General features: G+C 37.8%; 1 protein-coding gene and 1 pseudogene across 2 annotated transcripts in view; both read left to right on the top strand.

The window, feature by feature from the left end:
* The window catches only part of LOC306800003 (macrophage mannose receptor 1-like), a 32,770-nt gene extending 24,594 nt beyond the window's left edge, over nt 1-8,176 (top strand). Inside the window, exons 24-29 of the mRNA XM_079301730.1 lie at nt 1,109-1,274; nt 2,666-2,812; nt 3,885-4,001; nt 4,819-4,986; nt 6,961-6,990; nt 7,350-8,176. Coding sequence (XP_079157856.1) covers nt 1,109-1,274; nt 2,666-2,812; nt 3,885-4,001; nt 4,819-4,986; nt 6,961-6,990; nt 7,350-7,594 — 873 coding nt within the window. The 3' untranslated portion in view covers nt 7,595-8,176. The remainder of the gene's footprint in view (nt 1-1,108; nt 1,275-2,665; nt 2,813-3,884; nt 4,002-4,818; nt 4,987-6,960; nt 6,991-7,349) is intronic.
* Nucleotides 8,177-10,065: 1,889 nt separating this feature from the next.
* LOC306800008 (macrophage mannose receptor 1-like) overlaps nt 10,066-12,939 on the top strand; it is a 33,656-nt pseudogene continuing 30,782 nt past the window's right edge. Inside the window, exons 1-2 of the transcript XR_013777917.1 lie at nt 10,066-10,263; nt 12,503-12,898. The product of XR_013777917.1 is annotated as a macrophage mannose receptor 1-like (transcript). The remainder of the gene's footprint in view (nt 10,264-12,502; nt 12,899-12,939) is intronic.

Raw genomic sequence — 12,939 nt, 5'->3', positions numbered from 1 at the left:
AGTTATATGATGCAGGAACAGTCTGATAAAGCCTCTCTGAAGGCTACATTGTCTGAAAAAAAAGGAACTTATTGCTGAAGAAAAACATATTTCCACTATTCTAACAATATCATCCCCGCCCTCACCACCAGAAAAAAAATGCTCACATAAGTGATGGGCTGTCACCAACCTTAAAATAAATCCTTGCACTTGCACAAGTCCATAGGGCATCTCTGCCCAAACCAAAATAATACTGTTTAAGTCCACTTGATACCAAAGTTGGTTATTTTTAGTCATAGCAATATGATTTAGAAAGCAGCTAATATTCCATTTTGATCAAGCTTGAATCACCAGACATTCCCCTGGTACTTATAAACAAGCCATCCTTGATCTTGCAGAGTCAAGCTTTGTGGTCCCTCCTGTTCCCCAGGCAGTGAGTGACCTTGCCCTGATGATGCCAAGCTCACTTTGATCTTGTGTGCCTGACATCTCTCTTGACACAGCTAGGCACTGGAGTGAGATCACATATTATCCCCCTCTTAATGGCTGCAGTATATTGTCTGTGTCTTTGTGCTTTTCCTCATAATTCTTCTGATTCTTCCTGGAAAAGAAAAAAGGGGAGGCAGAAAGACTAAACAAAGACTGAAAAATTCCTCCTCAACATATTTCTCTTTTGCTTCTTGCAAAGTAATAATTTCCTTATAGTAATAGGTTCTTCATAGTGGTAGCTGCAGTTTACTCCTGAATGTTTCTCCTCAACACTGCTGGAGCTTAGAGTCCTTGTTTGATAGCCAGCTCTGAGACCCATTTCCACCTGAGCTTTCCACAGTTTTCATGTTCCTATGGTCTTGCTGCTTTTCATGGAGATCTGCCTCATCTGGGATGGTGATTCCACCTTACAGCATTGTCTGACAAGGGACTGAGTCCCTGGGGAGTATTATTTAGCCTTCAAAACAATTCCATGGGCTGTTCCAGTGTGGGAGCCATACTCCTGTGTCTGGTTTTTATGTTGCTGAGTCCTGAAAATGTGAGCTGAGTTGCAGAAATTGTGCTCCTGTATGACTGAATTTATCTGAAATAGCAGAAGAGAGTTTAGAACCGTTGTGCCAAATCTCTGTTTCAATTTCAGAGTTACAGATACTATAGATGGACCAATAAAAGAAAAATAAGTTTTTCTATGTGGGACTATGGAGAACCAAAGCAGAAAATAGCCTGTGTCTATCTAGCACTCTCTGGGACATGGAAAACAGCACATTGTAATGAAAAACATCTTTCTGTCTGCAAAAAATCTGAGGGTAAGCAATGGCAACAACTTTTGGTTTTATGGCAGAAACCTTGCTTTATCTGCTTGGACTGAATTACAAATTTCTAAGTATATAGCAAGTATTCTAAGTATATAACAAGGCTGAGTATGGAATTTCAATACATTTATTTTGCATGAAAAGATTTTATTTTGATGGAGTTGGCATCCACCAGCCAAGATCTTGCCATTTTACTGGACTGGAGTGATAGCTGCCATAGGAGCAGGCAGACAGATCATAAAGATTGTGGGAAATCAGGCATTTCACATTGAGTCTAGAATGCAAAATGTTTTGCTGACAGAGATTTTATGGGATTTTATTAATCAATGAAGTCCAGTCCACTGAGTATAAAATAAATTTAACTTCTTCAGCATATACACATCATTCCTACACTTGTTGTTACTTCATTGCTATTAGATTCCAAACACAGGATACAGGAGAAAGAGTTGTATCTGATAAAAAAGGGTCTGTTATTGGCCTCAAAACAAGTTCATACTTCATAGAGTTTCTATGGGCAGCATTGAGGTGCTACACAGTAAAACTACAGGCAAACCTCAGGATGGGACTGGGCTTTTTTGCTTTCTCATTTGTGTTAGAGTAGCAACTGTTAGCTCTAGTGACACATACTTAATGGAAAATCAGAGTTAATTTAGGAGTTTTTGTGTTTGTTTTGCTTTTGTTTTGTGTTGGGTTGGGAATTTTGTGGGGTTTTTTTGATTGGTTGGTTGTTTTTAAATTTCTTTTCTAGGCCATGCTCTGAACTTCATAGCTCTTAATTTGCAACTTTTGTTTTTAAAACACAAGTACTAGGTGACAATGTTGATGTTTATTTCCATAATGTCATTGTCTATCGGAAAATAAGGGGTTGCTACATAAATATTGAATGAGCCTAAGGTTATTCCATGATTTGTCAGATATAAAGATGTTCAGAAATTTTATCTAAGGATTATTATCTCAAGGAAAATATTAAATGGGAAATTTCTATTATATTATATTTAAAATAAAACTTATTTGAACTTCTTGGGAGTTTTCTAGAGGTAGGTTTTTTCCTGCTTTTTAATGCTTCTAATATTTATATAAATTTGTTGGTTGTAACGAAATAAACTATAATCAAAATCCTTCAACACTCAAATATCCTTGAGACAGCCTAAGTTTGATTTAGTTAGTAACTCTGAAGAGCACAGGTTTACACCGAGTCACCCTCTCACAGCTGACCAGTCCTGATCCTCATTGTCACTCTTGACCTAGACACTGATAATTCCAGCACTGTGCCAAAAAACACTTTAAATACTTTTAAGAAAAGGTGGTTTTAATATTTGATTTCATACATGAAGAACTTAAATTCTTACTGAATGAAAGCATTTATGGTATCTCATTTCTTCTAGATGTACTTCCTTCTGATCCCCCCCAGGACATTGGACAATGTCCTGAATCTGATCACATATCTTGGATTCCTTTCCGAAGCCACTGCTATAACTTCAATGCCAATGAAATGAGCTGGGCTCAGTCTGTGACTCAGTGCATTCAATCAGGTAATTATTTTTTTTACCCAAATATAGAACTTAAATCTTGACATTAAAGATCAATCTTGGAAAAAATCTTGAAAAGTAATAATGCAAAATCTACAAATATTAAAAATAAGGAATAAATGTCTCGTTTATTTTTTGTTGTTATGTGTTTTTCAGTTATGGTGAGTTTAAGGTGATTTCCTTGTTTTATTTTTCCAGCTGTGCTTATTTCTTGCTATTATTTCTTCATTCATAAAACTTCTCCTTTTTGTAAGATCCTACATTTTACGTGGTTTGAAATAACCCCTTTGTTTCTGGCTTTATCCCTGCTTTTCCTTACACAGTAGGCAAAGTAAATATCATGATAACAATCACTCACTTTTAACACAGGCTGTGTGATGCAAAAGGGGTCGATCCAAAAGGGGTTGATCCAAAAGGGGTTGCATGAGCTGCCTGGTAGTCCTTGCTCAATCAGCAAAGCTCCCTGGCAGACTGCAGAGCCTGGGGAGGGAAAATGCTTCCCACCTCCTCCTTGGAGACATCTGTTCCTGGCCAAGACCAGGAGCAGTACCTTGGCAGTCTTTCACCTTTGCTGCTGAGTCATCAGCTATCTCATCCATGCCTCAGGAGGCCAGGAAAGAGAAAAATGGATCCTGTGTTTTACAGCTTTGTAGATCCTCTGAGCCCTCTTAGATTGTCACAAAGATTACTACATCAGTTTGAATTGCAGATTTGTTTGTTGCGCAGTATTTCATGCTACATATTAATCTGTCAAACCATGAAGAACAAATAAATAATAACTCATAATTCCTATGAACAGTATCATCAAATCACTTGAAAACAGAGTGCACTTTGCCTGCTGTTTAAAAGTCATCACCTTCATTGTGGTTTTGTGTCTTTCACTTCAGATGACATCTCTCTGTCTGTGCTGCTCCCCTACAGCTGGACACCTTGTGGTCTCTATTTATATTCTTCTTTATTCCCTATCAGCAGGAAAGGTTTTTTAATTAACCCTAACCTGTCCCAAAAGCTGTAATTATGTTGTAGATATCTCCAATCATCTTCCATTGTTTTGTTGTTTGTTTTTTTTTTATAGGTGGTATGTTGACTTCTGTAGAAGATCTGGATGAATCAAACTTTTTAATAGAACATGCAGATTTATATGCAAGCAAGACTAGTGGCTTTTGGATAGGAATGTACAGAAATGTAAATGGTAACTATATTAAGTTCTATAAATAATCATAAACAGTCTTTATGAAATGGACAAAAAAGAATAAAATAGATAGGTTTTAAGCATCCAATTGAAGTACAGTTGGAGTTCAGACCTGAGTCCTCTCTGAGGTTGTCTCCTATTCCTGGTGTCTGAGAAAGATTTTCCTGTTGGGGAAAAAGTCCTGACTGGTTCTAATCTTCTCTTGGCTGGGCAAGACTCAGGTGGGACCTGTGGGAGTCCAGCCATCAAGATCCTCTGTGACTCTATATAGACAAAATTAGGCTGCTTGCTAAAGCATATAGTAGAAAACATGCACCTGGAAGAGAACACTGTTATTAGACTACAAGTAGTCAGAAACATTTTATTTTAGACTATTTTCAGCCCATTGAAATATCAATATTTTTTTTGAGTTTATGAAAGAAATAGTTTTCATTTTAACTAAGCATATGTTTAAGCATAATAGTAAAAACTTGATTTTCATTGAGTGTTGAAATAAAAATTTAGAAATTTTTAGTAAAAAGTCTGAATTCAGCTTCTTCCAGTGTGAAACTTTAATATCCTATGAAAACATATGGAAAAACAAATTAAAACTAAGTTATGACTGATAAATCTGCAAATCATAATTTTGGAGAGCAATTATATTGTTTTTGAGACAAGTATCAAATGCGATAAAATGTGTCAAAAAGCAACCTCAGATGGAATTTCTAAAGAAAGCAGTATTGCTTTATTAGGCTGAATGAAGTACTAGTATGTCAATATTCACTAATAAGACCTTAGTGTGATCTATTAGTGTTGATACCAACATTTGCCACACCAGGGCAGCTGCTTTGGCAGGACAACAGTGCCTTAGACTTTGTCAACTGGGGTGATGGGCAGCCCTCGGGGGACGAGCTGGCTTTCTGTGTGGAGCTGTCTGCAGCCACTGGCAACTGGAGTGTCCTGCCTTGCTCTTCCCAAAAGGGCTTTATTTGTAAGAAACCAAAGAGTAAGTGACTTCTTTAATATTCCCTCTTCCCATTTATGGCTTTATTTCAGTTGTAGTAGCACAGTATGATCATTACAAAGGACTGGCACAAATGTTTCAGTGTTCAGACAAAAATAATATCAGTGCATTTTTTTAAGTTTGCCCTGTTTATGATTTCTTGCATCGTAATCTCAGGTTTTCTTACATCTTGTGAGGAATATATAATTAATAATTAGAAATAATATTTTCTGAAAAAAAAATCAAACTTCTTTATTGTTTTGTTCCTCTCTAACATACACACATTTCTTTTGTACTGACATGCCTATTTTTTTTTTATGGAACAAGAGACGCATCAATAATTTGCTATTCTTCCTCTTGCTGTACTGTGATACACGCTGTTCCAGCAAAAGATGGATGAAGCAATTCTATTTAAATAGGAGCAGAAGTGTGATCCAGAGAGCATAGAGCGACCTTTGAGAAGAGTAAAAGTGTTTTGGTTAGCTTTTTTTTTTTCTTTTTTTTTAATATTGTGTTTCTGTGTAACTGAGCACCATCTGCTTTAGTCAGGAAGTAGAAATATCAGAATATTGTGAGCCAAGCAACCATGTGGTATTTTGGAGTTTAACCGTTAATTCTGCAGAAAGTCCCATTTCCTGCCCTGTTTCACAACCCCAAGGTTCAGGATGTTTCTGAGGTTCAGTCCTTTCCCCCACCAAACCAAACCTGCAGCTGGTGGGGGAAGCAGCAGTCACAGCATTGTTCAGGACATGTTCTCCAAAGGAAAATTCTGCTTTTAGGACAACATCTGGTTTTCTTTGCAGGCCACAAACACTTCTGAACGATAGTTCTCTGTTACCAGACATTAAAAATCAGAAACTCACTGTCACCACACACTTTATTTGATGTGATTTGATTCTGAGTGGCCCTGATACACAATGCCAAACCACAGAGGGTATTCCCTGATCCCGGGCTCTCCAGCAGAGTGGCTGTGTTGTGTTGTGTTGTGTTGTGTTGTGTTGTGTTGTGTTGTGTTGTGTTGTGTTGTGTTGTGTTGTGTTGTGTGTGTGTCTCAGCACAACCAGATATTTATTCCAGCACAGCTCTTCCAAATGGAACATCTGCTTTTCCTTAGTGCTCACAAACGCACCAGAGCCTGATGCATTGCTCTGGTTCTGCTGCAGCAGCCCAGCTCCTGGAGCATCCCACTCTCCCTGGGATCCAGCTGCACATGGGGAGATCCATCCTTGTCCTGGCCATCACCCAGCAGCTCCCAGCCAGCAGCTCCCAGTACCACCCAACAATTCCCATCAGTTCCCAGCAGCTCCCAGCAGCTCCCACCAGTTCCCATCAGCTCCCAGCAGCTCCCAGCATCTCCCATCAGTTCCCAGCAGCTCCCAGCATCTCCCATCCGTTCCCAGCATCTCCCAGCATCTCCCATCCGTTCCCAGCAGTGCCCCCAGCCGCCGGGACAGCCTTGCAGACGGCGCCCTCTGTGCCCAGCCGGGAAAAGCTGCACAAGAAAGCCCGAGTTAAAACGTGCGATTGTAGATGAGAATAAATTACGGTAAATTAAGAGCTGCTGGGTCTCAAAAGAATTAGGTGTGATACAGGAGAGCTCAACTGTCCTCAGCAGCCGATCAAGTGTTCCCAGTCTCCACAAGAAAGAGACCAGGTGAAAAGGGCAAGGTTCATTAATCTGGGAGAAAAGACATCCTCTTAAAACAGTCAGAAACTGCTAGTACTTAGCTTGGAGATTTTCTGGTTATTACAAAAGACTCAAGAAGGAGGATTTAACATGCAAAACACTGCAGTTTTATTGAAGGGAATATGGGGTTAAAAATCTTTCACACCTTTTCATTTCTCCTAATTTAGCAGATGTGTTTCCAGAAGTGATGATGGTGTACAGGTTACCAGACCTTTTGCTAACATGAAACTGCCAGAAAGAAAACATGACTTTTTTAGATTTTGAATAACATTTGTCTTTATTTTTGACAGCTATTCTTAAAGCAGCTGGAAACATGGAAGGTAGGATTTATTTCCCTTCCAAATAATTTCAAAGATATTAGCTTAAACTTAATATTATTTATTTAGTTTATATAATTTTTTAAATATGAGCTTAATTTACTTAGTTGCCATTGAATTCTTTCCCAGCCTAATTTATCAATATCTGTAAGATCTTTAGGGAACCCCAAATGCTTTGGTAAATTGATCACCCCCTCTCTGATTCTCCTTTTGCGTGGTAAGAGCTATAAAAAAAACCTGACACAGAGGCATTATAATATATTTTCTGCCTAGTAATTAAGGCAGAAATTATACTTTTCAATAGTCATATTTATTTGTGGCTACAGTTCATTCATTTCTATTTACTTTTTATTTATTTACAGATGCCAAAAAGCACAAAGCCAGTGGTCATCTGAATATGTGGATACTACTTACTCTGGTCTTCATAATTTTGTTGGGATGTTTGTTCATGATTTATTTCTTGTTCAAGATCAAAACTGGAAGTGGAACTGGAGGAGAGGTGACATGGGGCAGCAGGCAGCTGGAATACAGCCGTGCCCCAACTGCAGGGGACAATGGAACTGATGCTACCAATGACAAAGAAAAAAATGAACACAGTGCTGTCTGATAAGATAACAGAGCCAAGCTAAATGATTAAGATGAAAAAAATATAGCTGAACTAAAGGAAACCTTAGTGTCTCTTGGGTGCATGTAACTTTTACTATGAAGTAAAATTGGCAGTTATTCCTTTGGTAAACATTAGGAACTATTGCTATATGCTCATCAATACTCTCAGGTATTTATTGATTTAGTTCTGTACAAAATGGCTAATTAAGTTAGCATGGAAAATAACAGAACTAGTGGGAATTTAGATTTAAATGAGACAGGTTGCTTATTTAGGAATTTGTGCCAGCACCACATACAGAGTCAAGACTAACACTGAGCACTCTGCAGAGCTCTCAGCCCCAATGCCTGCACTTGGAGAGTATCTCACCATACTGTTCTGAAGCATGGACACTGTTACTTCAGTGATTTTGGAATAAACAGAGATTTACATGTATTGTTTGTCCCCATTGCTGCCCTTCTCTTATACCCTTCACACAAATACCTTCCTTGCCATAGTATTATAAGTGAAATTCAAATACTTGTCCTTCATTCATGGCTTCAACTTAGATTTCGCAAAGCAAATAAATCTTTGCATGCAGTCTTATTCTATGACTTTGAATGTTTTTTTATTAATTATGAACATGAGATTATATCAATAAAAATCTATGTATTTTTTATGGGCTGATGTTTGGACTGGCTCCTCTCCTTGCTTCCCCTGTGCAGCTGCCGGGGGGCCCTTTGGAGCTCTTTTTCCCCAAATTTGTCATAAACTTGGACAGTATTACACAGTAACATTTCAGTGTATAATTAGCATGTGGAGATGATATATGGTTTGTTGAATTAATGGGTCTTCTTCCTTAAAAAAGAGGCTGACAGGAGGGAGACATAGAAACATGAACAAGGCATATAACTAAAAAAAGCCATAAATAAACTATAAAATGAAGTAGTTGTCAAATAAATTTTGGAAGAATGCATTCCTGGTTTTATTCCACTTGATCACTCATTTTAGGACAGCTTTGCTTACTATTCCCCTCTCTGATACATGGACTGAAAATAAACTGATAACTGGGCACTGTGTCCATGATTCAGGCCAGTGAAAGAGTGGGGCACAAAACAGTGCCTTGCTAGTGAAATGTGTTAGTGGTTTACTGAGATGATTTAGTTTTCTAGGAATTCTCTGTTGTTTATGACATTCTGAAGAAAAAAAGATCTCAAGGATCTCTGAAAAAAACAAACCTTTAGAAAGCGCATAAGAACTGCAGAGGAGAGGTTACATGACATTGGATTGACAATTTGTAGATATGGCAATTAAACAAAACATACTGCAGAGGATAAGGAACAAAGGCTATTTTTTACTCAAGCTACTTTTAATGATACTCTGGATCTTTCCACTTTTTTTTCCTCTTGTGTAAGTTACAAAAAATGCTCTTTTTTCTTTCTTTTTTTTTTTTTTGGCAAATACTGAACTGGATTCTGTGCCGTTTGATGGCTAATGAGAAAGGCAAAGTAAATGAAAGCAATAAACAGTTTAAAAAATCCAACAGAATATAATTATTTAAATATTTTATATTTTGTATTGCTAACACAACTCCAATAACTCTACTGTGTGAATGAGTTTCTTCTATTTTATAAAATGATCCTTTGCTCTTGGAGAAAATACTGTGAGATTTGTCTTTATAATAAAGCCAAGAAAAATGAGAGAAAATTTGAAGGGCAATTTCAGCTGAGTTTCTTCCCTCCCTTTTTTTTCAAAATTACTAAGGGATTGTGCATCATAGCTGTAGTTAATTTCCACTTAATAAATGACTGAATCTCACTTGTAAAATTTGAAACTATTCCTCTACCCTTGTCTCACTTATGCTTGGTATAAAGTACTAAAGTTCATTTTTACTTTATGGATGAAATAATTTTGAAAGGCAGGGGTTTTTTTTGCCAAAATCACAGAAAGATTTGGCAAGATTTGGCTAATTTGTACTGGTTCTTCTACAATAAATTCACATGAAATAACAGCACACTAGTTCTACTAGCTGATATACTGGATAGATTAAAGGAAGGTGTATGCATAGTACCCAGTTTGTCAAACCACTGAGCAAAATTAAATTGTACTCTGGAGGTTAATTTTTCATGCTGAAATACTCAAAATCGCTCCCTGCAGTAAATTAAATCAGTATATCTTTTGCAGCAGTGAAAAACTTTCTGGCTAAGAAATTTGCATATATTTTTCTCTGAGTTTCTCAGGTATATATGTATGACATTTAAGGTACATCAATTTAAAATGCACTCCCTGCTTCTTTGTCTTTGAGGGTCAGCATGTTACCCTTCCAGTACAGAACCAAGAAAGTTAAAAATAAATCAGTGGAATGACCTTGAACTGTTCAAACTTTGCCACTTGCATTTGAATGGATGGAAACTTCACTTTCAGACGCAAAGTTTGAATTTTGTAATTATTTATAGATTTCAAAATACCACATGTGACAGGATATTTCCTTATTTAGAGCCCAGAGTTTTCTCTTTCAACTAAAAATCTCCAAAACTGAGAAGGACCCAGCAACAACTTGTTCTTTAAGGACCTCTACTGCAGCAATTAATTTCATCTCATTGTTTGTGAACAAGAAGACAGAATGAAAAACTTGACCTTTTCTACAGTTTTCATTTTCCTCTCATTTGTTCATACTGCTTTTCAGACACTCGGTGAGTCTGTTTTTTCCTATCCCCTGCAGAAGTGGATGTGAAAGTGGGATCTTTGTTGTCTTGCTGGTTTCTCAGGAGCTTTAAGATTTTCACATAGCTTTACTACTCTGCATTTCGTATTTTTCCTAATGGGAGTGGTCCACAGAAGTTTCCACAAGACAGATTTAGAGATGTTGATTTACTTTTAAAGAGAGAGGAATATCCAAAATGGGGTAAAGCTGGGAATCAGAAGTCAGGACTGAGTCACATGTGAATAAAGATTGACTTTTGGGTACAACTTATTTATTAGTTACATTTGCTACTTTAAAATAGATGGATTTCACAATGTGCTCCATAGTCTTTGTCTATATATGTGACTGACTCACTAATAAATGAAAGGAATTAAATAGAGTGTTGCATGTGTATCTCCTAGCCTAGCATGAGATTGTGTGTGATGAAGTGAAACTTGTGGATTGATGTAAGATGTAGTAGATGTGGCTGAAAAGAAGCCAGTGGAGAAAAGATTTTAGAAATATATGAGTCAAGAACAGCAGTGGAATAGCTACTACAGCAGTAAGAGTAAAGGTGAGAGGGATACTTAAGACTCTGAAGTTGGCAAATGACAGATCACATCTCCGTTTTTAAGTATGATGATTATGTTCAAAGATGTCTTTTCTTTATTCTTCAGTTCATTAGATTTGTGGAGTGGGGAACATTTCACAAAATGAAGCAAAGGCAGACACTGCTCCATGTGAGCTGAGGCAGCACTACCCTGTGCACAAAGGGGGTCTCCCACCTGCTGCATGAGCTGGGAACCCAACACGAAAGCAGAAACCTCACAGCTTTCAGAAAGAACTCCTATTATTAGACCCAACAGTTCTTTGAGGGACAATAGGTGGTACTTAGGAGACAACACTAAGAACTTATTTATTGAGCAGTAAGAAACAAAAAACTTTATAATATTTAAAGTTTTTCGTAAATGGACAAGGAAAGAAGAAACTAAATCTCAGCTTCAAATTTAGATTTGCAGAAGTGAAACTCCTATATATTACTGAGCTGGTCAAAGTAATACAGGAACCTTCTGGAAGAGCTCAAGAACTATTCTTTCTGTCATACCCTCCCAGAATATCCCAGAGACTTCCTCCTCTGTCCACTACCCAACATTGGCTTGCCCTAACATCCTATACTTGTCCTAAAAAATTGCTGTAGTGTATGGAGAGGCATCTCACTGCCTCCTGTAAGTTATTCTCAGATGGATATGACATTGATGCTGCATCTCTATTTCCAGGTGTGAATTTGAAGCACAGAGGGCTGAAGGGGAAAACCTTGCCCTCCTGTTCTATAGGTCCTAGAATATTCCATGCAGTCCAAATTTCAATCCCTCATGACCCAAAGCCAGTGAGAGCTGCATGCTACCTGACATGTTTCAGAGCACACAGCTGCTTGCCCAGGGGGACCAGCTTTGTGTGTCACAGCACAGCTGCAGTTCTGGGCAGCCCTTCCCAGCAGGCTTGATTTATCTCAGTGGATTACTACACCAGGCTGCCTCCAGCACTTTGGGAGTGTTAACTATCTTGTGTGGCACTCACACTGCACAGGCATGCAGGCCCACACCTATAGAATCTATATGCTCTGCAGCCTTTTTTCTTGTGACAGAGTTTGTGATTTATTGAATGAATTATGTTGGCTTCTTATGATAGATGTGCTAAGGAAAGGATACTGGATCAAGGCAAGGTAACAAGTCACCATTACATGGTTTTTAATTCCAAAGAAATCCCCAAACCTTAACAGAACATGTAAATTCCAGAAGGAGCAAGACTCAGGGAAGGGTCACTCATTAACTGTATTAAGCACAAATGTGACCCCCATGGAGATATGTATGCCACAGGAGCTAAATCTATAATGCATAAAAGTGATGCCAACTTCCAAATTTTCAGTAAATTTTCTTTTGGAAATCTTGAATGAAATGTACATTTCAGAAGAAGATAAAATTCCATTATTTCGATTACATTTTTTAAGCTGTTTTAATGTAGTTTATGTGTTCTTACTCCTCTGTATTGTGTTCCTGTACATTTACTGAGGTGTACTTTTCCTCCCCAGACCGAAATGTGTCTTGAAAAATACCATTTGATCCTTGTAAAAATTTAGTCTCCTGACATGAGTCAGATCAGCATAGAATAAACAGCACATATTTCTCCTCACAAGCTCCCCTTACCATTTGCTCCCCCTAATCACTTATTCCAAATGTTTTATTTTACAGACAAGGAAATATTCTTAATATTCAATGAGGATACTAAGTTCTGTTTAACTGCTCAGAGTTCTGAGACAGTCACAACAGCCTCTTGCAAGAAAAACAGTAACTCACAAAAATTCAGGTGGGTCTCTGATCATCAGTTAATGAGCATGGCCTTTGCACAATGCTTGGGAGTGCCCTACAAGAGAAACCAGGCTAAAATTTCTTTGTACCCATGCAACAAGAAAAGTGAACTCCAGAAATGGGAATGCAGAAATGCAGCCTTGGCAATCCAAGGGGAAGATTTATTTCTCAGTGCTGGCAAAAAAAAGGAAAACGTTGCGCTGAAAGCAGGATCAGAGGCAATGGATAAATGGAAGATCTATGGAACCATGGATAATTTGTGCTCTCAAAGCCATGAAGGTAAAGCTTAAAGGTTATTTTTGATGATTTATTGAATCTAC

The sequence above is a fragment of the Erithacus rubecula genome (assembly GCF_903797595.1).
Source record: "Erithacus rubecula genome assembly, chromosome: 3".
Classification (NCBI taxonomy): domain Eukaryota; kingdom Metazoa; phylum Chordata; class Aves; order Passeriformes; family Muscicapidae; genus Erithacus; species Erithacus rubecula.
The sequence above is the reverse complement of the archived record's forward strand: the minus strand, read 5'-3'. Positions and strand labels throughout refer to the sequence as shown.